This window comes from Alexandromys fortis, unplaced genomic scaffold (assembly GCF_014885135.2).
Source record: "Alexandromys fortis isolate MF-2015 unplaced genomic scaffold, M_Fortis_MF-2015_v1.1 scaffold_28, whole genome shotgun sequence".
Classification (NCBI taxonomy): domain Eukaryota; kingdom Metazoa; phylum Chordata; class Mammalia; order Rodentia; family Cricetidae; genus Alexandromys; species Alexandromys fortis.
The window spans coordinates 11,631,566-11,658,530 of NW_026067901.1; the positions used below are offsets into that span (position 1 = coordinate 11,631,566).

General features: G+C 47.9%; 1 protein-coding gene across 1 annotated transcript in view; it reads right to left on the reverse strand.

The window, feature by feature from the left end:
- The window catches only part of Tbc1d22a (TBC1 domain family member 22A), a 279,341-nt gene that overhangs the window by 33,740 nt on the left and 218,636 nt on the right, over nucleotides 1-26,965 (reverse strand). Inside the window, exon 12 of the mRNA XM_050129184.1 lies at nucleotides 11,803-11,898. Within this exon, the coding sequence (XP_049985141.1) occupies nucleotides 11,803-11,898 (96 nt within the window). The remainder of the gene's footprint in view (nucleotides 1-11,802; nucleotides 11,899-26,965) is intronic.

A 26,965-nucleotide genomic window follows, 5' to 3' on the forward strand; every position in this document is an offset into this window, starting at 1 on the left:
AGTAAGTTTGGGATGGCAAGCTCTGGGGAATGGCTCTAAGTACAAGGAATGAGCCTAGATCTCCTGCGAGAGGTGGACAGCTCAGGCAAAAATTTCTCACTGTCTCCCCTTAACCTGTCTTCAGGCTCTCTCCCTGAGCACAAACGTCTCCAGCCCTATACTACACCTAGGGCTTGGCCTGACGCTTCTCTTCAGCAGGTCCTGTGGTTGGTCACTCTGGACCTTTCCCTGCCCCCACACCCCTACAGATGCTCAGCTGGGAATCATCAGTCACAAGCTCTGTTCTACTCTGGACCCTGACTTACCTGCCCTGGGTCCTAGAACTCAGCACCCTGTAACTCACTGGTTCCTCTTAGAAAGTGATTGATCATCTGAACCCAAACCCATCTCTCTCTGCCATGCTATGGGGCTGGAGCAGCCTGTCCCCTCAGTCTGTGGCCACTGCTCCCCCACATCTCGACCCAGTTCCCACAGTTCTGTTCTGTACATCCCTCTGCCTCCTTCAACCCAGCTCCTACCCAGCTGCCTACCAGCCATACCGCAGGCTGCAAGGCCTGCTCCGAGCTCCTGCTTTTACCAACTGCTTCTTGCTCTCCTGAAGGCTGTGTCCACAGCCTCTCCAGGAAATGTCCCCTCAGGACCGTGGCTCTTTCGTTCTGGAGGACACTACAGTGCCTGACTCCCACCTTTGTTGCTGTATCATCATCTGCAAGTCCCCAGACCCTGATGGTCCACCAGTAAGCAAGTGGTAGACAGAGAAGTTAGATGGCTCCATGGAGCAAGCCTGGGTATACGCAAGGTCTGCTGTAGCCTGCCCAGCCCACACACTCATATGTGCCCTTGTGTGCTACCCAACTAAGGGAAGGCCTGCTGCCCCTTAGCTCCCAGATAGCCCTTCCTCCTGACCAACAACATCATCATTGTCCCATCTTACTTTCAGTCTGCTGGCCTTGCTGCAGACCAAAGCCCACCTGCCAGTAGAGTCCAGTCAGTCATTCCAGTGGTCCTGCCCTCTCCACGTGGTCTAGAAATCTGTCCTCTCTCTGCAGATTTGTCTCAGCCCAGGAAGCATCCACAACTGATCTAGTACAAGGCCAGTCAGTAAGGGCGGTGTTCCTTATGCATTTCACTATATACCATCAGGACATGGCAGGTCAGGGGCGCTTGGCCCCAAGGTCCTGTTCAAGAAGCTGAAATAGCTAAAACACCAGGCAATCACATGAGCCCCACAGCAACACACCCACACTACAGCATATAAGCCTCATGGCAACACACCCACACCATAATACACGAGCCCCACAGCAACACACCCACACTATAATACACGAGCCCCACAGCAACACACCCACACTACAGCACATGAACCTCATACAACAACATACCCACCACACTACAGTGCACCAAGTGCATACAGTAACACATCCAAACTACAGAATGCAAGCCCCACACAGTAACACACCACTCACACTCCAGAGCAACAGCTCCACACAACAGCGCACACAAGTCCTACACAGCAACACTTACTACACTATAGTGCACCAGCCAGCCAGCACAACACACTCACACTACAGCACAGGAGCCTTATCCACGGAGCACCACAGGCTGCTCTACCCACCCCCACACTCCACTGTACAGCTACCTGCCAGAGCAAAGGAAGCAATAACAATCCACTTCCAAGATCCCTTTTCAATCGACCAATTTTGTCCTTAAAATGTCTAGAAACAATGAAGAAGACAACTGATCTTTAGTTTGGCATTTTGTGACATTTGCTGCTTCAAGGGTACAATGGGTGAGACATCAACCTGTATAAAACCATTAGCCCGCAGTGGCTATTCACATGTCCAGTTAGCTACTGGACAGAAGACCATATGCTATCTCAAGTCCACTAGATAACCCAGGAGGCAGGACAGGACCTCTGAATAATTAGCTGGGCTAGGCCTGAGGACCAGGACAGCAGCGGCCCATCCACAGAGATGCTGGAAGGCCTTGCCAGCAAGGCCATGAAGATGCAGGTCTGCCAGAACCAGCACAAATCATCAACCTTGCCTGTGTATAATGACTACAGGATGTGATTCTCCCCGAATCAGAGGGGAGAGACTGGGAGGCAGGGTGAGAGTGGGGTAGGGGCAGAGGTGAATGCTGCTTCTTCTAGAGTCTTTCCAGTGGCTTCTTACCGCAGCTTCCTCTGTGTAAGGTCTGGGCACTTAAGAAAGCTAATGTTTCAGGAATGGAGCCCCGGGATGGGGGGAATCCTTGGGGAGGTCCCAAAGAAGAGCTGGGCTCTGGGTGTGGCCCAGAGAGGGGACTGGAATGTGATGTGTTGAGGTTTGATTCATTTGTATGAAGATCCCACATCCATTTCTCAGAAGTGACTTAAAATTCACTACTCTGCAGAAGGAACACTGGGACAACAGTTCCAGAAGTTTCCTCACAGTGGCTACCAGAGAGAAGGGCCAGCTGCCCCAGTACTTCATGCAGCTTGGGCTCTGTGAGGGAACTGCATCATTCTCTTCTGCCTGTGTGATCTCTGCCCCCGACCCCATGCTTCCAAGTCTCTCCTGTGGTTCAGACAGAACCACACTCCTGTGTGTCACTATACACAGGCATCTGTGAACATCAAGGTCCCCAGAAGAGTGGGCATATGCCTTACCTTAGCTCCATTAGTAAATTCTGTGCATGTGTCCACATGCCTGACTTCTGCACTGCATCCCAGAAAGGCTGTGGGCTCAGAGCCCAGCATCCCTCAGTACCTGCCCTGAGCCATGAACTCACAGAGCAGGGGCTGCCCTGAAAGTGGACACTGCCCTGGTTAGAAAACCACAGCTATGCACATCGGCCAGAAGAAGGGGAAGGCCGAACAAGAGAATGAAATCATCTGGACACCACTAACCCAAAATAATCATCGCTCACACTGGGGCTTGCTTTGTTCAGTCTCCTCTGTGCTTTAAACACAAGCCAATCTGGGATCGTCTTTGCACTGCTGGTCCTGTGTGGAGGAATGCAATTCCGGGCCAGGTTTCTCCACAGAAATACGCCCAGCATCCCTAAATCCACCAAGGTTATTTAAGACCAGGTTTGGGTAGTTACAAACTATTCCAAACAGTGATTCATGTGGTTTGGAGGCCTGCCTCTGGCCCTTCAGACTGCTATTGACCTGTTCTCCCTGGATCACAGGCTAGTACTGGGGCAGAGGTCAGCCGGGGACTTGAACTTCTGGAACCTCTCCAGAAAGGCTCTACACTTAGGTCTCCAGGAGGCGCAGGGCACCGTCTGCTCCATTACACACCTGCTGATCTCCATGTCACAAGTGCTGTGTGCCGACAGGCATCACCTGTGCTCATTTTCCAGCGCTGTATTAATGACTGAAAGATACTTCGCATTTTCTTAACAGTTGCATAATTCTTCAGTGGCATGTCTGACCGCTCTGAGTGTTTTCATCCATTTTCCATGAGGACATTTCCTTTTCATTAGTACTGTGCATGAATTCTTTGTATATTAAGGACACAGGGTGGGCTTTAGTCCCAGCTGAGAACAACCAAAAAAAAAAAAAGCAATTTCTGAGTCTCACCTGCCCTTTAATTTGTGCTGCTTCAGACAAACATTTAGGTTGTCTGCACGTGCTCAGAATAATCTTGGGAGATACCTTCCCTTGGGGATCTCGTCAGTTAAAAACCAACATTATAGTATCAAGTGTCACAAAAGCAATGTAAATGTGTGCGGAGTAAGCTTCAGCAAGTGGTGCTGGAAGGGACTCCCACTCAGCTACTCAGACAAGCAAGACCCAGAAGCCCAGGGCTGCCTGTGCTTCCTGGTTCCCAGGCAGGATTCTAGGTTCCCACTTCAGGGGAAGGGTCTCTGACTGCCCTTTGCTAGGCCTGCTTCCCCTGGCCCCATGTATACAGGGGATGGGTCCCAGTAGAAAGAAACATGTGCCTTCGGGGCACAGCTGATTCTACTGCTGGGCTACCCTGGAGAGTTCACAGGTCTGAGCTATCCACAGTTTCTACGGATAGGAAGTGCACTCCTGTTTCCGTCACTCCCTAGGAATGAAGGCTGTGGGTTTCAGACATCTCTCAGCACGCTAAGAAAGTATGGCTACTTCTACTTACTGAGCAGTCAGTTGTTTTCTTTCTCTTACACCTGGGAAGAGCTACTGTACCTTGTAGGAGACCCCGTGACTGCCTTTAGCTTACCGTCAGAACGTCCTATCAGCAGTATGTGGAAACACAGCACCTGGGAACATAGCTTTTGACCTCTTCTGTGGGTGCTAACGGTAAGGAGCAGGCCGTGTCTGGTGCCAGCACACCTGGACTACTCTCACACACGTGGCAAACAGAGTTCCTTACCTGGTGTTAGAGGGCAGAGGACGCCCTGTGACCATCGCACAAGAGGAGCTTTAGTTCCTGGATCCCTAAAGGGCATGGCCCCCATTTTCTGTTGAGAGAATATGTTCCGTGCATCTCTTGTGAGGAGTATGCGGGGAGCCTGATCTGGGTGCCTTTCATTCCACTGATCTGGTCATGTCGCAGTGACATTCCCACTCAGCATGAGTGTAACTGGGACTTACTGGGGTGCCCACCTAAAGGAGCCCAGATGTGAAGTGACCAATACCAATAAACTTGTAAGCAGCAAATCAGCCTGACAAGGCTAGGTAACTATGGATTATGAACTACTAGATCAGTATATTGACACTTTCAAGAGTTATTGAATTGTGAGAGGGGAATTAGATTGCCACCTGATTTGTGCACAGGCTTTCTTTCATAACTGATACCTTTACTTGGTCATGTGTGCATTCCTACCTGGTTCCTGGTGAGTAGTCTGTGAGCTATCCCTGACCTGTGGACCTCATGTAACCCACATACAACTTTACCCACAGTCTCAATGCCCTCAACATTCATACAGAAGGCACTTAGTCCCCAAGGTGCTAATACTAAAAAGAATTTAGTACTTGGCAGGGAATTAAGTCCCCTTCACAAACAGAGCAGAGCCCTCACCAAGGTGTTGAGTCCGAGTGCCTTCTGTTCTCTGTGGCAGCCACATAAGGACACAACACCAAGGTACCACTTCAGAAGCAGACTCTGAACCTGCAGCATACTCTTAGACATCCCCCGTTCTAGAACTGTGAAAAATGTGTTTCTATTGTTTATAAATTACCTCTCTCAGACATCAGCAGACATGGAGAAAGACTAACGAGCAGTCAGAGGCATACTACACAGTAGTCCAGTGACTAAGATGAGGACAGACCAATGTGCCTGAGCTCTGTAAAACAAAACATGGAATTCTGTTTCCTTCAGGGGGACCATGTGAGCACACTCCCAGAAAGACATGTGCGGGCTGGAATAGCCAAGCTCCAGCCTTATCCTAATCTAGCCACAAAGAATGGTCCTACCCAGGCTGCAGGGTTAAAGAAAAGTCATCAGGCAATTTCAGCATTGTATATTCTCCCCAAATATCTAATTTCCCCCTTTTTCACACACCTGCCTCTTGGCCTGCCTGTCACTGGCAGCTTTAAATCCTCCAACATATACTTAACAATCTACTTCTCAGCTCTAGTTTCTTTCTTTTTAATTGTGTGTATGAGAGATGTGTGTATGTACATATGTGTGGCAAAGGTGCAGATGGAGGCCAAATAACAACTTCAGGTGTCAGTCCTTGTCTTCCATCTTGAAGAGACAAGGTCTCTTATGTACACCAGGTTAGCTGGATCTCAAAGGTGGGAGGTGGGTTGTCTCCTGTCCCCACTTCCTGTCTCATGGCAGAGGAGAATGAGTGCAGGATTAAAGAATGCACTACAGCCCTAACTCTACATGGGCTCTGGGGACCTGAACTCAGGCCCTCACTGGTGCATGGCAAGTGCTTTACCCACTGAGCCATCCCCCTAGCCCCTCAACTCCAATTTCTAGCCCATTCATTTTCACTTATTAGTTTCTTTATTGTTATAAACTGGCCTCATTGTTCCTTGTTTTGAGCTAAAGGTGACTGTGTTTCTTCTGGAAATTTTTAAATAAAATTACTTTAGCTTTACATCTATCTACAAGCCTGGTACCAGCCATGTAGCATGTTTAAAACTCTGTCGGTGACTCTGCGATCATCTTCACCTTGATCATCTGTTCCCGGCTTGTTGGCGTCTCTGTTTTGAAGCACTTCACTGAGGAAGACAGTCCACATGGGATGGCTGCTCCAACCTGCAGGCTCTCTGGCTGAGGCTGATGACTTGCTTCTGGAGATGCTGTACCAGCTTAGGAAGATGCATTCTCTGTTGAGAATCAGTGTCTACTCAGAGCTTCTCATCCCTCTCTATCAGACTCCCAGTCAGCGTTTTATCCAGACGATACAGGGCTTGGTTTCCTCCTGCAGCTCTGCTGGACTCCTCCGGATGCCTCACACAGGCGGGAAAGTGCACAGGTCATGACTTCCATGGTGGTACATTCATGGTTACCACGTGGCACCACAGAAAGGCATGCGGTCCTATACCATCAAGGCTGCCTCACTAACATCCATCTCAGAGATGCTTCTGGACTCTAAGCTGAGGTGGCAACTCCAATGCAGAATCTACGCATGAACCACCTAGGATCCACACTGACTGGCCCCATGGTGACTGTGTAAAACCGCACAAAACATGGTTTCTCTTCACACCAGAGTGGCCATTGCCCAGCTCCTGTTCATGGTGAAGTCCCTGTCCTTCCACTGTGGTCTCCAGGCTCTTCATAATTATCTGCCTCTCCCACCCACTGGCTCTCCCTGGAAATGTTACTCTCTTCTGCCCTGTAGCTCCTTCTTTTGTTCCCCATCTTGTCCCAGCAGGCTCTTCTGTCAGCCTCACTGCTGTAGCTCCCACACGCCTTTGCTGGAGGTATCCTTAGTTCTCTTCCTAATCTGTCTGTCTGTTCACCCTCCCCTGCTGAACCTCAATGTTCCTTGTCCTGGATACATGTTCCATTGTCCCTGTCTGCCTTCCCTCTCTCCTATCCCCAAAGCCCGCAGCCCTTTTACAGGACAGCAGTCACCAGACCCATCCACAACGGCAGTGCTATTCGGTCCTCTCTCCTGCCACTTCTCATTGCCTGATCTCAGTTCTCTACTCTGTCCCCAATCCAGGTTCCCACTGCAGAGTGTCCCATGCTGCCCCAAGAAGAACAGACCCCTCACTGCCAAGCTACTTCCAGCTTGAGCTACCCTCCATGGACCTGGGCCAAGCAGGGTTCTGGGAGTGATTACTGAGCACACGTAGAAAAACATGGATGGAGATCGAGGGGACAAGGGACAAACAGACAGCCTGGAGCCCACACCCAGAACTGCCCTTATCTGTTCTATCTAGTTTTAAATGAGCAGCCACAGATACCTCTGGTATCTACTCGAGACCCAGATGAGAGCAAGAGGAGGTACCAGGTCATTCCCTATAGTCTGGCTAGGTCCTGCAATCCTTCTAGTGCCACCAGGAGCATGGCCTATCCAGGAAGGCAGGGATTTGACATGGAACATGGCTTCCAGAAGTAGGCTGCTGTCCTTCATCCTGTCCCTTGCTGAGCACTCATCATGGGCACATAGATGTTTCTTCTCACAGTGACGCTGGTGGCCATGCAGTAACAAGGCACAGTGGTGTGTTTATCTACAAGCGTTGTTCACAGACCACCAAGTCTGTAGGCTCCTCAGCAGCTCGGGTCACAGAAAGACAACAACTGTCCTCCAGACTTCATCTAAAACAACACTGTAGGTGGCTGTCACCTCTTGTTTCTATAGAGCTTCTGTCTTTAAGACTGAGAATAAAGGTTCCATTCTTTCCACAGGGGAAGCTCACCAACATAATGCTTACTACTCCTCTGGGCCAGCTGTTTCTGGAGGCTGGTAGGACACAGCCAACACTGTCTGGGCTAAGCACAAGTGTGCCAGGCTCTAGAGGCAGGGGGGATCAGAGGATGACTGGATAGTCTACTCAAAACCTCAGGCTAAAACCCTGGCTAGAAATCTCAGAAGTCAGTTAATAAGACAAGACACAAAGCACATTTTACAACATTGCACTTGATGCAGTCCAAAAGCCAGAAAAGGCAGCATCTAGAGCCCCAGCGCTAGCACTGTGGGTCATGGTGTGCAAACAATGCCTCCTGAGGAGGTATCAGCAGTCTTGCATGGGGTTCTGCGTGGTCCGTGTCTCAGCTATGCAGTCCACTCAAGCCTTCTGATTTTGTATCACACTACAGCCAGCCCTTTGGGGTTTATTTTTATTTGCTGTTCCTGGGGTGGGGGGACAGCAGGCACTGAAGGAAGGCACAGGTTTCCTTCCCCTCACTCCCAAGGTCACTTACTGTAAAACAATCCCACAGAAAACAGAGGAAGCAATGAGTGACAAGTAGTCCCAAGGGGATACAAGGCATTCTACACCCTGGAGCTTCTTTTACCTGAAAGACCCCTTAGAAATCTGGCTAAAGAAGGACACACAGGAACACAGAACTCCCTTGCTAGCAGAGATAATGTAGCTTGTGGAGAGACCATAGTCAGACGCTCACTGTGCAGAGCCTATGGGCATCATGGGTAATGTACTGAGGGGCACCAGAGATAGAGATGGAAAGGGAGGTGACTGCCTGTAGGAGGGCACCTTCACATAGTATACAGATCCTTGTGTACCTAGCCATGCACACTCCCTCAGAGAGGTGCCTCTACTCAGGGTCCAAAGGCCCAGTGCATAGCCTGAATTCCTGCCTGTCCTGTTGCGGAAGGACCTCCTGCAACACTGTCCCACTCTCCCAAGCTGGCCCAACACAGCTACAGAACCAGCCCAAGTGCAGCACCCCAGCTGCCCCCTCTCTGTTCTGGCCTATAGGCTAGTCCCTGCCTTGCCCTGGGTGTGCCTCCTCCTCAAGCACAATCCTGCTCCTATGGAAATGACAGGCAGCAACACATTACTGCCTACATGGCAAATCTCAGTGAACAAAGCAGGGGCTGTGGAAACCATTGCCAGTAACACCCCACTGCCAGAGGCTCACCCCACCCTATCCACAGGGCAGAAACATTTCCTAAAATGTCACAGTGGCAAGCACAATCTCTTGAGCTCACCAGCACCCCAGGGGTCTTCATTTAATTTAATTCAGTTCTCCACAACACACACTGGGTTCATGACACACACTCTTTCCAGCCTCCAGGACATCAAAGTGCCACTTTATTCTAGCACAGAAGAAAATCTACCCTGTGGCTCCCTGCCCTCGCCATCCACACCCAAACTGCAGGTTTGCAGGGCTGCATTCCAGGCGGCACCCACACCCTGTACTGGCTGTATGAGGAGGTGGAGAGGAGGAGGACAACACCCTCAGGAGGCCAGCAACACACTGTGCTCAGACTCTCAAGGTGAACCCAGTAATCATAACAGCACAGCTCCAGCCAAACAGCAAATAAATACATCTCTTAAACAAGAGAGTGCTGAAATCACGCAGACTGAGCAAGAGCAGGGGATGCCATTACAGCAGCCTGTCAGGATGCCATGGGTCCTGTCTATCACACACATAGCCACAGTGGCCCCAGTCACTCCCAGTGGCTAGTAGCTGCACATAGCTTTTGATTACCTCTCAAGGGGCATAGGTACTGCTGACCACATGACACTTCACTGCATAGACTCACAAGATAAAGGCTGCACCCAAGAGCCCGTGACCAGTGTTCCGATCTAGTCCGAGCCAGTCTGTAGGGAGAGGACTGACAGCCCTTTGCTGAAGGTGGCTCATGAAAGAACTCTGGGGCAGGCTGTGCTGGGCACATGTTGTGGTCTAAGGTCTTTCCAGAAGGCTGCAGAGGTATTACTGTAGGATGGGGGATACTGCTCCTAAACACATGGCTGTGTATAACATGAGTTCTCTACTGCCCTGTATCCTATGACCCTAGGCTGGCCTAGCCTGGAAGGTGTTGCAATCTGCCTTGAGCCTTCTTAGACACCATTGCCCAACCTGAGAGGCCAGATTCGAGGTGGCAGTAACCTGACAGGCTAGCTCAGCTGAGACCTCTGGCCCTCAGGAAGATGGGCAGTAACGTGAATCTGGGACAAGTTCTCTGGCTTCTGGGAATCGGTCAGACCAGGAGTGCATATTGTCCAGTGGGAACGTAATGCCCCGGCCAGCACACTGAGTGGCCACTGTACACCGGGAAATCAGGAAAGCAGGGCCTTCTCTCTTCCATAAATAGGTAGTTAGGTCAAATGGCCAGGCAGGTGCCTGTACAGCCAGCCCTGCTTCCCAGAGCTTCCTGAGGACAAACAAGTGTACTATGGGAGACAGCTGAGCATTCAAGTATACTATGGGAGCATCCTCCCAATCCTACAGCTGAGCATTTACTCCAAATCACTTGGTGACAGGGCGAGTCATGTTCCCTAGAGCTTCTATGTTCTCAGGATGCAGCAAGAAGGGCCAGGTAGGCCAGCAACCTTGCATATGCCTAGTGGGGCAGGGAGCCAACATATCTCAACCACTCATAAATCATATCCACAAGGCTAGTGCTGTCCAACCGAGGACCCCAGTCAGCACACTGAGCAACCCACACAACAACTGAACTCTGTAATGACAAGGGCAGTGACTTAGGAGGACAGCCTCATGTCCCATGTACTTAAACACTAAGGCTTGGTAAGACCTCTGCCTGCCAAGCCAAAGGTCTTACTGGAAGCTCCTTCCCCTAACCTACACCCTCACCTGTCCACAGGCCTTTCTTCTACTGAGCCCTTCTTATTTGAGCTGCTGCCATAAAGTGCCAGCCTCACCCAGAGAGGGTCTTCACACATCTGTTGAGGCCATCAGGGCAGTTTTTCGGGTGAGGCTTCCTACTCAGGTCATTCTAAGTTGTGGCAAATGGACACTAAAAGCAACTGTCACCCCTGAGGTCCGAGCAGGACTCTTGTGACTATGCAGGACTTTACCAACACCTCCAACAGTTATCAGACGGGAGGCAGGGAGCTCAGAGTCATCTGAGAAGCTTAGGGTTGAGGAACAAGACTGCCGAGTTCCCCTGAATTACCATACTGGGAACTATAGATCCCCTAGCCTATCAAGAGCTGGGTGGCCAAGAGAGTGAGGTGGAAGGCAGTGACCACAGATAGTGCAGAGTCCTGTCCCTCCAATGTTGGTGTCTTCTTTGCTGCACCCTAAATCACCCCACCCTGCCCAGCAAGGCCTTTCCCCACTAGTCCTCTGAGATGGATTCAAGGACTCTCTGACATCTTAGCAATAGCAGAAAGCACCTAGGAAGGGTCAACAGTCCTCATAATACTATGGCCACCTCTTAGGGGCACTCAGGTAGTCCAGGAATGTGGGGATCTGGATGGAACACAAAGCTGGCAGGATGTACGTCCAACAAGGCCTCTGACAACTGGGCTCTCTAGCAGCTTTACTGTTAAGCTGGTAAGGAAACTTGCACAGAGACTTAAGTGATGTATCCCAAGTCACACAGCCACCAGGTGACTGATGAGATGGGAGCTTGGCCTGTGTGGTTTCTTATCCCAAACAGCCTCTAGTGTATCACAGGTGCTGAGATAAAAGGCTCTGGGAGCTGGAGGTTACACCAGACCTTCCAATGTCACACTGGTGATGACACATGGCTCAGGGAGTCTGGGTGAGGGCTTATGAAGCTGGCCCAGGCCCAGTTCCCACCACAGTGGCCAATGCCACCAGCTCTGTGTCTCAGCGGGAGATACTTCTCAGCAGCAGGAGGTCAGTAGTGAAGACAACTAGCGCTCCTCACAGCTCCTCCACAAATCAGCCATGAACGAGAACTTAATAAACCTTTCTTTCAGCAGAAAGCATAACAGGGCTCTTCTGAAGAGCAGTTACTTACTTGGAAATCTCTTTCTTCTAGAATTTCTCTCCGCCATCTCACGAGGAAAGCAGCACAAACATACAAGTGGAAATGAGAAAAGCCCTCGGGTTCAGACTGAAAGAGAAAAAACATGGAGAGAGCAGCTTAGTGTGGGGAGACAGCAGCCAACAGGTGAAGCTGTCCTGGTGGGCTTTCTAGTTAGGGTTATAGGGAGAGCTCACTGTTACTCAGAGACTGGACTGCAGCATGCTCAACCCATTACCATAAGTGCCATTTTAAGACCAACATTCTGGTAAGCAGAGTCCCAGCCTGGGCTTTCAACATTGCCAAAAACAGTAACTCATGGATTCACGGATGACAGCCAGGAATAGTGTCAGTAGATGTGGCAAATGCCCATCCTACACCTGAGCCTTGGAGAGCAGCCCCCACTTCCCAGAGGAGAAAGCAAGTCTGAAAGTTGAGGAACCAGGTCAAGTGGGACACCGAACAAGCTGTGGGGCCGGAGGAAGTTGTCCTGTGGCCTTAATAGGGAATGCAGCCAGCACGACAGGAAGTCTGGCGGCATCTGCCTGAACTCCCACCTCACGACTCTCTCCAGTACAGTCAAATGCACCCTTCCCTCTGTTCTCATCATCTCATACTGTTGCCACCCTTGGAGGCCTGAGCAACTGCCCAGGCCACCCCCCCGGCCCTCCCAGCTCCTTCCTGGAAGGCTCTCCTCTCTTCACTCCCTGCAACTCCTATGTGGCTCCAAGGCCAAACACAAACTACTCCGACCAGGGGTCCCAAGCTTAGGGCTCAGTTTGTTAGCTTCATGGTTCTGCTATGTCCACACAGACCTATGCAGTCACTGTTATTGGTATATTATAATGAAAGTATACAGTGCATCAGAAGGTGACAGCTATGGAGAAAATACAGCAAGGGAGAAGGTGGGTTAACAAGAGGGGTGTCTCTACACAAACTTAGGGGCTGACCCTAATTTCTATACAGTGCTCAGTCAGCTAAAGAGGAACTCAAGCAAAGAACCTAGGAGGGTGTGCCAGGCGGACACATAGAGCACACCAAACGTCCTGAAGTCAGAGAATGTTGGTGACAGCCCCAAAGCACTGGGGTGGCTCAGCAGCACTACAGCAGACAATGGCTGGCAGTGCGGGGAAGCTTGTGGAGGACAGACCTGCGGGTCCCAGGCACCAGGTGCCCTCATGAGCCCAGGAAGCTCTGAGGATGGAAGAGACGCTTCAAAGGCTTCACTGGTGTCCCACTGAGAACATGGCACAGGGCAGGCAAGGTGGGAGAGGCAGAGCTCACGATAGGCAGGGACATATCCATCATAAAACTGGCAAGTGTTAGTGCTGCACACCAAAGGGGAGCAAGAGCTTGTAACTAGAGTGGAACTTCTAGATCCAGGGTAAAGGGTGAGCCCACAAAGTACTGCTACATGTGATGTATTCAGGTCTAAAGGAAAGAGGGGGAAGGGCTTTAACTAGGATGGATTTGCCACTTTCAAAGACAAGAGGCTTTGCAGCTGAAGCAGGACACCCTTGACGAGATAGCTGTGACTCTGCTGAGACTTAGAGTAGGGTGCACAAGGAGGTAACCAGTGGTCTAGACCAGAAACACCCTGACAGGAGTCAGGGAGCCCCAGGGATGCCATAGGCCCCATGCTACAAAGAGTCCAACTAGGAAGAGTGGGGAGGTGGCCAGTGGTCTTAGTGACATGCAGGCCACTAGCAGAGCAGGCTGCCCACTCTCGTCCTAGAGGTGGGCATTGCTTGTCTCCCTGCACTGCCTGCCCAGCGCTGTGTTCGTGCGACTTGCACAGTCCCTTGCTCTACTTCTTGCCTGTGAGAGGACCGGCTGCCACCATTTCATCACAGGGAATGATGTCTGCTGAGGCCTGCCATCACAGCAGTTAGGAAAGTCTCTTCCAGCTCCAGGCTGAAGAGAGCTCCTATCACAGTCACAGATGACTTCTGCATCCGCCGAGATGATAAATTCATCTGGTAGTGGGAAGACGCCTTGAGAGTCACGGTTCCTTTGACTGAACCACCTTGCGTTCCCAGGGTAAACTGTATTCAGTAATGACGAACTCCAGCTTTTAATCCTGGCTATGTCCTGACTGCACTCACCAGGCAAGAGGCAATTCTCATTTCCTCTAACTGCCTTTGTAGAGTTTAAGCGTTAAGCTATTTGCCTCTCTCCCCTTTTCCTTTCTCAGGAGAGTGTACACAGCTTTAGGATGCTTCCTTCCCATTCCTGAGAGACAGCCCCTGTGTGGTGGGCAGGGTCTGATGACTTCTCTGTGAGCAGAACTACACCCCAGAATTAATTTCTATATGGTTACAAAACAATTCAGACTTCCTCAGAGTTCTTTATACTCTTATTTTTTTCAGAAATTTCTCATATGGATTTCTGTGCATTTACAGTAATACCCTATTTGGAAATGTGAACTCCCCCTTCATTTTTTAGGCAGGCTCTCACTAAGTAGCCCAGGCTGACCGGGAGCTCATAATCCTCTGCCTCAGCATCCTACTGCTGTTTGGAGATATCAGAATTCTTAATTCTTAATTCCACTCCCAGTTGCCTTTTCTTCCATCTAAGCTGTTAACCGTGCTGGAGTTTCCTAAAATCCAGTTGTTCTCTAAAATCAATCAATCAATCAATCAACCAACCAACCAACCAACCAACCAACCAACCAACCAACCAATCAGTCAACTTAAGACTCTGATGATGGGTATTGTATTAAGCTCTCCTGTTATCTTGATTATTTCCTGCCTGTAAGTTTGTCTCTCTCCTTCCTGTAGTTTGTTGTGGGCATTCTCAAACACATACAGAAATAGAGTACTTTCTTTTTTTCAGTTCCTTTTCTAACTTAAGGGAGATGGCGGCAGGCTCATTAGTGTCTGGCTTTTCTTCATTTCTGATACAAGCAAGCAGTGCAAGCCTGTCAGTCACCCTTAGAAGCCCTACTTCAGCTGCACTCCAAGACTTAATGAGCCTTTATTATCCCAATGTCTAAGAACGTGCCACTGGCTTTTATGATGTCTTTTTTGAATCATACCTGATTTACCAGTACATCTTTTCAAATCTGTAAATGCACGGTTCATTTCTGTCCCTTTAGCTTTTGAGTTATTGACTGTGACTTAACCGAGTTCTTAGAAAATGGGATTTAAAGACTCCAGGTCTTTGAAAGTAATTTGGAATTGAGTTTGGGATAGAACACATCTTCCAAAATGTTTTATGAGGTAGCATACTTGGAGAACAGGGCATGGACACTGAGGCCACAGGCCTGGCTCTGACACAGCTGACATGACTGAGCTGTCAGCGATGACCCACGTGGATGGGCCAACACTCTGTAAGTAGACAGAATAGACTCCCTGACTCACCAACCTGGACCTGGACTGGGTCCTTTTTTGCTGGTGTGGAATGAGTAGATGTTTCTTGACATCTCCACAGAAAAAGTCACACCACAAAATGTCTGCTGTTTGTAAACACAGGACTGGAGCTCCTGGAGGCAGCAGTTCACTTATGTCTATTGACGAAAATTAACTCAAAGTGTTAATTCGTCTTAAAGGTTTTTAATCTGCATACAATCTACTAGAAAATAAGGATTATTAAAAATTTATATGACAATGGTAGATTTTCTCCTTGTAGTTCTACCAAATTTGTTTTCTATATTGGAGGTTATGTTATTGGGTACATACAGATTCAAAGTTTCTTCACTATCATTGTCAACACATATGACCCCCTTTATCTCAAGCAATCCATTTGCATAAGTCTCTGGCTTAGGGGAGCGGTAGAGCAGGAAGACACACCTGTGACCATCTATCACGTGTGCTGCATCATCTATTCATAATTAGCTATGTTCTGCTATGTGTGAAAACATCATCACAGTTAGGACAGTGCACTTGTCTGTCACCCCATGTGTGTCCTTGTGGCCATTTATAAGTCCTCTCAGTCTCCAGGTAACCACTGAGCTATTCCTCAATGCACACCAGTAAACATCCAACACTTGTACAGAGGTGCTACTGTACTATATGTACTGTTCTTCCTAATGTCCTTCACTTAGAGCTACTATTTTGAAAATTTTCCTTGGTATTCCATGCATTCATTCTCTGCAAATTCCACAGAACATTTCCCTGAATGGCACACCACACTTTGGTAATCCCTGAACCATCAGATCAGCTTGTTTGTCCATTCCTGGCAAATGTTGAGGTAGGTTCCCCTGAATGGGCGGGCACACCACAGTTTATCCCTGCAAATGCTGGGGTGTATTCTTCTGAACAGGCATGCCACAGTTTGTCTATCTACTCCTGCAAATATTGAAGCACATTTCCCTGAATGAGCACACCACAATCTGTCTGTTTATTCTGCAAATGCTGAGGTGTGTTTCCCCTGAATAGGCACATGTTAACTTGTCTATCTACTCCCTACAAATGCTAAGGTGTGTGTCCCCATATGAGCACACCACAGTTTGTCTATTCACTGCAAATGCTGAGGTGTGTTCCCCTGAATGGGCACACCACAGTCTATCCATTCATTAGTCTAGAGACACTGAGCTGCTTCCAGCTCAGGACTATGAAGCAGAGCTGTGTGCACAAATGCGCTAGACTCCCTATGGGACTCGTGCTGTCAAGCTACTTTCCAAAGAGGCTCTACCACTTTATGTTCTGAGCAGCAGTGAACAAGACTTCATGTCCCATTCCATCATAGCCAGCATCTACAGTCAGACAACTGTTTTAATTGAGCTTCTAACAGTCTGCAGTAGTAGTGTCTCACTGTGGCTCCCAGGTGCCTAGCCACACTTCCCAAAACCAGTGACCAAGCATCCCTCATGTCACCCAACACCCTTTGGTTTTTGGAGCTTTTCCTCACTGTTTTCTATTCTTGTATTTTACAAATTGTTTTCTTTTTTAATTTATTTATTTCTTTATTAATTAAAGATTTCTGTTTCTTCCCCACCGCCGCCTCCCCTTTCCCTCCCCCTCCCCCAATCAAGTCCCCCTCCCTCGTCAGCCCAAAGAGCAATCAGGGTTCCCTGCCCTGTGGGAAGTCCAAGGACCACCCACCTCCATCCAGGTCTAGTAAGGTGAGCATCCAAAATGCCTAGCCTCCCACAAAGCCAATAGGTGCAGTAGGATCAAAAACCCATTGCCATTGTTCTTGAGGTCTCAGTAGTCCTCATTGTCCGCTATGTTCAGTGAGACCTGTTTTAACCCAGGCTTTTTCAGACCCAGGCCAGCTGGCCTTGGTGAGTTCCCGATAGGACCTCCCCATTGTCTCAGTGTGTGGGTGCACCCCTTGCGGTCCTGAGTTCCTTGCTCGTGCTCTCTCTCCTTGTGCTCCTGATTTGGACCTTGAGATTTCAGTCCGGTGCTCCAATGTGGGTCTCTGTCTCTGTCTCTGTCTCCTTTCATCGCCTGATGAAGGTTAATATTCAGGAGGATGCCTATAGGTTTTTTTTGGGGGGTTCTCCTTCTTATTTAGCTTCTCTAAGAACCTGAATTATAGGCTCTATGTCCTTTATTTATGGCTAGAAACCAAATATGAGTGAGTACATCCCATGTTCCTCTTTTTGGGTCTGGCTTACCTCACTCAGGATAGTGTTTTCTATTTCCATCCATTTGCCTGCAAACTTCAAGAAGTCCTTGTTTTTTTACTGCTGAGTAGTACTCTAATATGTATATATTCCAGAAGTTCAAATGGCCAAAAGACACCTAAGGTCATGCTCAACTTCCTTAGCGATCAGGGAAATGCAAATCAAGACAACTTTAAGATACCATCTTACTCCTGTCAGAATGGCTAAAATCAAAAACACCAATGATAGCCTTTGCTGGAGAGGATGTGGAGAAAGGGGTACACTCATCCATTGCTGGTGGGAATGCAAACTTGTGCAACCACTCTGGAAAGCAGTGTGGAGGTTTCTCAGGAAATTCGGGATCAACCTACCCATGGACCCAGCAATACCACTCTTGGGAATATACCCAAGAGAGGCCCTATCATACAAAAAAAGTATATGCTCTACTATGTTCATAGCAGCATTGTTTGTAATAGCCAGAACCTGGAAACAACCTAGATGCCCTTCAAATGAAGAATGGATGAAGAAAGTATGGAATATATACAAATTGTTTTCTTATATTCTACATGGTAAATCTCTGGTAAGTCTCTGCTGGGAACATGTACTTCTCAGATTAGAGCTCAACTTTCCACACTCCAAACAGTGACTGTCGGGAAATGTGTCTTATATTCTGATAGAGGTTCCACATATTCATTTGTCACATCTAAGTAATCTTCCCCCAACTCAAGGGCACACAGGGCTTGCTTCTATTAGAATATTGCACTTTCTGTTTAGTTCTCTGGTCCATTGCCAGTTGCTTTTTCACATGTGAGAAGAAGCTGAGGGGGCACTTGTGTACAGAAACATGAACAATATTTCAGCAATTTCAGAAGTATACCCACCCCCATAAGTTAAGGCTGAGGCCACCCTGGTTTTCATTTTTACTTTTCTCTAGAGCTCTGCTGGCCCCCATCTCCACACTCGTATCAATTTCACTGCCAGTTTACCAATGAGTGCAGAAAAGACCTTGTGAATCTATAGATCAGCTTGTGTGTGTGTGTCTGTGTGTGTGCATGCATGTCTCTATATATGCTCCTCTTTGTGTGTCTGTGTGCATGTATCTGCATGCATATCTGTGTGCTTCTGTGTGTTTATCTCTGTGTACATGTGTGCATATGCATGTCTCTGCACATGCTTCTCTCTGTGTGTCTGTGTGTGCTTCTCTCTGCGTGTGTATGTATGTCTCTGTATGTCTGCAGGCTTACCTGTGTACCTGGCTATGTCTGAGTGTGTCTATATGTGCATACATGCCCATCTTAGAACCTGAGTCTTCTGACCTATCACTTACTTAGGTCTTCTTTATCTTCAGCAGTATTTTATAGCTTTCAATCAGGTTTGTTAGATATTCCCTAAAATGTCATTCAGTGATGACACTAAGAATACTGTCCTGAGATCTTCCAATTCTATTTCCTTATGCTAGTTGCTGGCCAACTTCCAGAACATGTGCTTTGTTTTTCGGGATTTATTTTTCATCCCTAAGTCTCTATAGTGACAGGTCTTTCCAAATTCAGTCAAGCCCCCTATTCAGCACTTGACCCCAACCAACCATGACTGAAACTCTCTGGTTAGTCTGCACTCTCGAAATCTCAGCCTGCTGGTGGTTCCACATCCTCACTGTGTTTCTCCTTGCTGTAGTGAACTAACTTTTCTTTATTCATTATTCCAGTGTCTACTTCTAATGGACCTAGAAATTACTAAGTTTCTGCTGTTATCTGAACAGCAGGCCCTATTTTAGCAGACAAACTTAACTTGATGGTCTAAAGTGGGGTCTGCAAGATGACGTAGGAGGGAAAGGTGACTGTCACCTGCCTAATAACCTGAAATAGATCACTGGGCTCCACACTGGGAAGGAGAAAACAGACTCCTACAAGTTCTCCTCTGACCTCACCTCATGTGCACTGTGGCGCACACACACACACACACACACACACACACACGATGTTCAGTAAAAGAAAATAAATCATTATGCTTATTTTGATCCCAAACAAAATAAGAAATTAGAACTATCTCCTTTGTGGTCATAGCCAAGACACATGGTACTCTCGCCTTCCCCAGCTCCACACTCGTGTTCTGGTGCCACCCTGGTTATTTCCCCTAGAAACCAGGGTGCCCTTTGTGCTGCTTTCTGGATCAGCACTTACTTTGATTTGCTCAAGGATCTGCCCTTTCTTTCTCACCATGTCTTCTTGGGTCAGACCCTCCCAGTCATCAGCTTTCATGAAACCCAAGATCCTGACTTTCCTTTAATGTGAGAGCTTTAGACTGTGGTCCTGACCCACAGTTTGTGTCGTTACTCCATTGTCATCCTCTGGGCAATTCTACACTGCCCGGTGTTAAAAAGTTCATTACACTGTATTCTAGCTTCAGATATTTAATGCTCTCCATCTACTTGTTATTCTGCCCCAGGAAATCTCTGGCAGCTTTCTAGAACCTTCTTGGTCTTTGGTCCTTTGCAGTTCCTTTATTATGGTTATTTTGTCAGAGATGCTTTATCTTTTGGAATCTAGGGGGCAGCTCTGATAAGAGGAAACCATGACCCAATTCATTAAGTTCACATAAAGAATTCACCTGTCCCTCTGATGGTCTCTGCATTTTCTCAGATGCTGGTGAGGCTGATTTCCATTCCAACCCCTATTTCTTTTATATTCTACATTCTTCTAGGAAAAGTATTTTCTTTACATCTTTATTCCTACTCACTAACCTCTCCTTTTAAACCTCTTATTATTAAGTGTATTTGCCTCTTTGTGTACTCATGTACCACATGCACATATATGCCACAGCATGTGGAGGTCAGAAAACTGCCTGTGGAAGTCCTTCCTTTCCTTACCATGTGAGTTCTGGGGATCAAACTAGGCTTGGTGGCAAGCACCCTTATCTACTGAGGGATCTCACGGGTGCCTTGTGCTATGATTACTGTTTAATCTGTTTATTAAGTTTGAATCTGAATCTTTTCAGTCTAGAACACTGACAGTTTCCTTTCCTTCTCCTTCCATTTAGTATCTTCCTTGTTCCATCTCCAGCAGTCCAAGCATATTCAGGGTACATCTCAGGTTCCTCCCTGCAGACCCTTCCCTGAAGCTGCCTTTTCTTCTGACTCCTGCGACTGTGACTTCCTTCATTGGAACATGAGCCTGTTGGGATCCCCCAAAGCCTGATTTCAAAATGCCTTTATTTTTGCTGGTGCTTTACGAGACTCTGACCCAGGCTACTTAAACTAGATTGTCAGTGGAGACTTTTTCAGGCAATTACCATGTGACCTGGAGCACCAAACCCATCTGAATGTAGGACAATGGTTAGAAAGTGTGGGTGGGTGGACCCTTCTCTTTTTCATGAACTTCACAGCCAAAGACAAGAAGGGAAAGTCTAGCACCTGCTACCTGCAGTGTCCAGGTGCAGCAGTTGGCTCGTTAAAAGTAGGTCGTGGATCGCAGAAATCACAGGGCAGACATCTGGGCAACGCAGCTTTGCAGCCAAAATTTTAAGTTTAAGTCTCTCAACAGGGCTCCCCCAGATGTCTGGTCTCTGAAGTGCTGTTTATGTTTGTGAGAACCACACCAGCACCTGTGGTGCATTCTGAGACGGGGGACCTCATGGATTTTGTCTCTGCCATCTTATTTCCTTCAAATGGACTTGTTGGAAGAGCTGCACTGGATCCTGCTAGCCTTGTAGCATGTCACAGCACCAACAGCACATAAAATCTCTTTCTATGCAGAAACTAATAGCAGCTGAGTAAGTGCTGTGAGGTGCCATTAGACTTTTACCCAGCGACCTTACCACTCTCCACAGAATGACTGGGATGTCTCCTCTAAACAAGGAGGGCTCCTATCATGTCATCTTTACCATAGAGGACCAGGCTATCACAGTTACTGCTAGCCTCTTAGCTGACATCCCTGACCTTTAACCTTCTCCTGCTTCTTCCAGGGCACCAGACCTGCAGCCTGCCAGTATTGTACAGGGCTGCTGGCTCAGCTGGCTCAAGGGGAAGCACTGCACAAACCCGTGCTCTGCCAGAGAGGCCCACTCCCTCTTTCTATCAGCTGAACCCCACCTCTTCTCCTGGGTCCTAACCACGTCTGCTTCTGTTTCCCACACTGTCATCATTGGTGGTCACACACTTTGGTCCTCTAGTTTTCTGTACCACCCATTCTGGAATCTCTGGGCCCCCTTTTTCTTTGCAATCCCTGCCCCCAAACCCAAAAGTAGGATTAGAAACAGAATGAAATTCCATTCCTCCAAAGTTCTGGCTCCCCTGTGAGCCCCATTTGGCTGACAGGCAGCATTAGCAAACAAGATACTGAGTAGTATCTAAAGAAACAGGGATTTGTTTCCCTTTCAAATAAACACTAACGGTGACCTGATCCTTAAGGATTGGAGGAATGTTCCCTAAGGAATGAAGGACAGAACTCAGCATTGCAAACACTGAGAGGACCAGAGGCTCATGCTGGGGATATTCCAGACTGATAGATTTTCTACAGAAACTTGGTCACACTCATCAGCCTTTTATTAACCAGGTAAAGTTCAGGTGGGCTGCAGACATCCTCCAGGCCAACCCCACTAGGAACTCAAGAGTTGGGCTGTGAATCTCGCAGCCCACACTGTCTCCAGCTGAGATCTGAACAAGGCATGGGCTGCACTTCTGCCGAAGCAGGCGCTGTAGACAAATGGAATTTTACGGCTTGGTCTAAGTGGATTATTTGTCTTCAGTCACTTAGTAAATTATATTAGAGTAGCAATTTGATAAATAAAAAATTCCCATCATAAATGGAAAATGGACCTCTGCTTTAATGAAGCTTAACCCAGATGATTCATACTAGCATCCCACGAAGGGTATTGCACAGTGGGGGAGGAGGCCACAGTCTAAGACACACCAAAGGCCAGGCCTGCTCAGTCTGCTTCATCCACATGCTTGGCACCATTCAGGGCAAAGGTCAGGCCAACAAGCCTCTTCCAAGCCTTTAAAGAGCACTACCCCAGCCAAAAAGGTTGTGGCTTCCAGGATCCCCTTGTTCAAACCCTAGAGAAATACAGTATAGGCCATTTCAGTGTGGTCATACTGGACAGCAGGACCACAGGCTTCTGGGAGGGTCTGACCTTGGTCCAATCCTTCCAGCTCTGCTTCTGTATCCTCTCTGACTTCCCTGTCTATAGCCATGACCACCAGGCCTAACTCAATTTCCCAGGCTCTAGGATCCATGGAAGGAGAAAGGGGAGGGACAGAAAGGAGGACAGGAAGAATTGTCCTATGAGCCCCTGGACAACTGTGATCTTGTTTTATCCAGAAATTTCATGGGTGGAGCAGGACGGCCTCCCTTAGCCCATGTACCAACAAAACTGTAGGGGTGCTAAGGATGCCCAGCTTTCCCAGCAGAAATTCAGAAATCAGAAAACACTGTCACATGTGGAGAAATTTGCTGGGTTGTCTTGTCAGCTAGAAATAATTATGTAATTCCTGCACCTTGTTAGATTAAAGGGCCCCCAGCTACCCATCCAAGCCTCTATATTTCAGGGATCCTTCTTCAATGGTCCCCAATGATGAACCTACCCTGCTTCTATTCCCCTGGAACTAAAGCCTCAGAGGCCCAAAGAACAAACCTTGGTAGTCAAACCTTGGAACGTGCTGGCTTACAACCATGGTGTGTCCAGAGTAGAACACCTTAGCACAACCTCCGCTGTGTTCACACGGGCGTCTGGACCCTCATGCAGAAGGCTCCCACAGGCCAGGCACAGAGCAGAGGTGTGGCCAGAAGGAGGAGGGCCAAGGCCACCCCGAGAACGGTGCTGGTGGCCAGTGTCTACCAGTCTTAGCAGAGCACCCTCCCTGTAGGGGTGGCACCAATGTCCTTGTGCCTCTAGTCTTCAGAGGAAACACACCACAGGTTCACTGCAGGCCAACTCAAGGTCCATGGCTCTTATTATGTGCTGTGTTAGTGTCTGCTGCTATGATAAAACACCAAGACCAAAAGCGACTATGGAGGCAAAAAATTACTGGGGCTTTTGGTTCGAGAGGGATAAGAGTTTTCATGGTGGGAAGCATGGCAGCAAGGAGGCAGGCATTGTGGCTTGTGCAGATGGCTCAGAGAGCTCAGAGAGCTCATATCCTCAACTACAAGCATGAAGGAAGTAGAGAGAGCAAGCAGAAGTAGAGAGAGGCTATATACTTCCAGTCCAGTGACATACTTCCTCCAGCCAAGGCTGTGCCTCCTAAACCTTCCCTAAAGCACCACCAACTGGGGACCAAGTGCTCAAATACCTGAGAATGTGGAGACGTCTCATCCACACCCCTATGCTCGATAACAGCAAAAGAGCAGCCTTTATTCCAGATCATTTCAGCATTACCCTGTCTTATCACTAGCTAAGGAAACAGCAGCTGTAACTCCTCAGCAGTGAGTCTGCCAGGGCCAGACTCGGGCTCACTGCTCCACTGTGAGCACCGTCTACGTCGGGAGACACGCCTGAGATTTGGGAAGGAATGATGTTTGAAATATCCTGCTGGGCTCATGTGCTGCCTCACAGAAGCCCAGAGCTAATTTAGATGAAGTTCTTTTGGTCTGCCCAGAGACGGGTCATCATTCTGCCGCCCACCATTCGGAGAAAAAAGCTCCTCCCTGGCAGGGGCTAGTGAAGCACTGAGGACAAGCCAAGACTAGTCTGTAACAGCAGAGACGGGCTAAGCACAAGCTTTAGAAGCCACCTAGCTGGGTTTGAATCTCTCTAGTCTATAGTCCCAACCACTTCCCTGCAATGGCAGCCCCATTTGTGGCTGACAGCACCTGCCCACCCACCATCTACACTATGGTTTATGGCCCTGTCCTTCAGCCCCGGCCTCCTGAACCCAGGCCTCAGGCTCACTGTCCTCATGATGACAGTATACATCCAACACCCTAGCTGGGCAGGCCCTTAGGATTAGCTTGAGTGTCTCAGCCAGGATCCCACTACAGGGCTGTAGGGTTGCAGCCTCATGATGTGCAGTACACAAAAGTCCCGGTATGAACAGTGACCCTGACATCTGCTGCAATGTGACAATACCTACACCACCCTTTAAAAAAAAAAAAAAAACTTATTTTTATACACCAAGGATGGGGCTGAATATTGACCTGAAGCTCTGTCACAGCTCCTTCCCTGGAACAACCTGCCCTGGCTCCTACATCCAGAGGCTCTCAAGCCTCCCTGGAAACCCCCAGTATTAGGAAGTCAACAGGCTGTGTTCTCCATGTCAGAGTTTACTGGTCCTGGATAACTAAAGCTCTGCACCCTTTCAGTTCTCCCCATCCTCCACCCCAGGCCATGGCAACCACCATCCTGTTCTATGCAACTGTGAGCTCTACTGATTTAGCTTCCACATACTAGTGAGACCATGCAGTCACATACTAGTGAGACCATACAGTAGTCTTTCTGTGTATGGCCTAGTGCAGGGTCTTCCAAGGTACTACAAAAGGCAAGATCGCCTCCTGGGTAATACCCACACATTTAATGTACATATATGTTCCACGCTGATATACATAATAGGCATATCACTGCATGCCACACACAGCTAGAATCACATGCAATTTTGCATACCATCACTTGTTGAGAATGGGCATGCAGGACCTTTCCTGTCTTGGCTGTTGGGAATAATGTTGCAAAGACCCTGAGTGCAGATGTCCCTCAGAACTGACTTCACCTCCTTCAGACTGATCCCCAGAGCGTGATCATAGACCATATGGCACTTCTATCTCTAATATTAGGAGCCTGCATACTGTTTTCCATAATGACTATGCCAACTTAAAAATCCCACCAACCCTATACAAAATGAAATATGATTCCTCAAGTTCTCTACGATAAGGGCATGTGAAGAAGGTACAAGGTCAAAGGTCAATCTGAGTTATCTGTAGTCGCAAGATACTCAGGAAGTACTGCTTGTGTGACTGAGGAACAGTCAGAGCCCAACCTCTCCAGCCAGCGAGGAACTGAAGTACAGGAGCAACACAGTCAAATCCATCATGATGGACCAACACTAGCAACACAAAGTTGCATTAATCTTGCTGCGAATGATATTTAAGCGCGATGCTATTAATGGACTGTGTATCCAGTGTAGTACTAAATTGTTTNACAGTTTACAAAGGGAATATAAAAGCCAATTTCAAGGCATTTCGCTATAGAGAGGAAGAGGAAAGACTTTGCAGTACATGTAAAATTTAATATCTAAATAAATAAACAAAAGACCTAAGGTAGGAAATTTTTTAAAAATCTCTTTTAGATTTGATATCCTGGGTATTAAATACATGGGTATTTGTTGAATTAACACCTAGACTTTTATGTATATTAAACATTTTTCATAATTAGGAAAAATACCAGGGAAATTTTTGCACGGTCTTGCCTAGTCATCAACAGTCTTACCTATTTGTAGGGTCCCTCATCTGGGTATCTCAGGCCTGAGGACCACAGGACATGAAGACAGAGAAGCAGGCTGGTCTGCTTCCTGTCCTGCTAAGCAGGCTCCACAGCCTCATCTCCTCACAGCCTGGCTATCATAACCTTGGAGCCCTGCCCAGTGCCTTTGTTCTGGCAGATGAGCACTATGGAAATGTTCCCAGTGGCTTCTCTTCTGCTGGGCACATTCTGCTCTGGCCCTGCACTGTGGGACTTCTACCCACTTGTTCTTCGAGAAACTGCCTCTGGTCTCAGTACCCTGCATCCTGGATTATAGATGGGAATACACATATATTCCCTTGTGTATAGATTACACAAGGGAATGCAAAAGCTCATATAGAAGTTACTCTTGCTCATCAGCTACTGCTGTCCAGACTCAGTCTGTCAGCTACTCATGTCTGTCATCTACTCTTGTTGCCTTACTTAGGTTTCTACCGCTGTGGAGAGACACCATGACCATGACCACTCTTATAAAGGAAATATTTAATTGGGGTGGCTTACAGGTTCAGAGGTTTAATGCATTATCATCAAGACAGGAAGCATGGCAGCATGCTGGCAGACATGGTGCTGGAGTAGGAGCTAAGAGTTCTCTATCTTGAGCCACAGGCAACAGGAAGTGAGCTGTGTCAATGGGTGTAGCTTAAGCATAGGAGACCTCAAAGTCCACACTTCCTCCAACAAGGCCTTACTTACTCCAACAAAGCCACACCTCCTCCCTCTGGGAGCCATTTTCTTTCAAACCACCACACTTGTCCATTAGCAACTGCCCTCTATCAGTTCCTAGAGGAAGGGAGAAGGTAAGCCCTGACACTAGCGACACCAGACTTCCCTAAAGCGGCATACCAGCTTTCTGGCAGTTTCTATTTGATTTACAAAATAAAATGAAGTTCAAAGGTGACTACAGATTAACTAAATGCAAATTACATATGGCATATACTTTTTAAAAATGTAAATAAGGTAAAAAAAAACCCACCTACAATCTTAAGTTTTTTTGTAATAGCAAGGAAGTAAAAGGAACAATTTTTCACCTTTAATTACATCATTAAATTTTACTTATAATTTTTGGCACTGGAAAACCTTCTGGTACTGGGAGAGTCCCCAGTGCACATGTATTTACACAGAGGTATTTCTGACCATTCAAATGAAGGGAGCTAT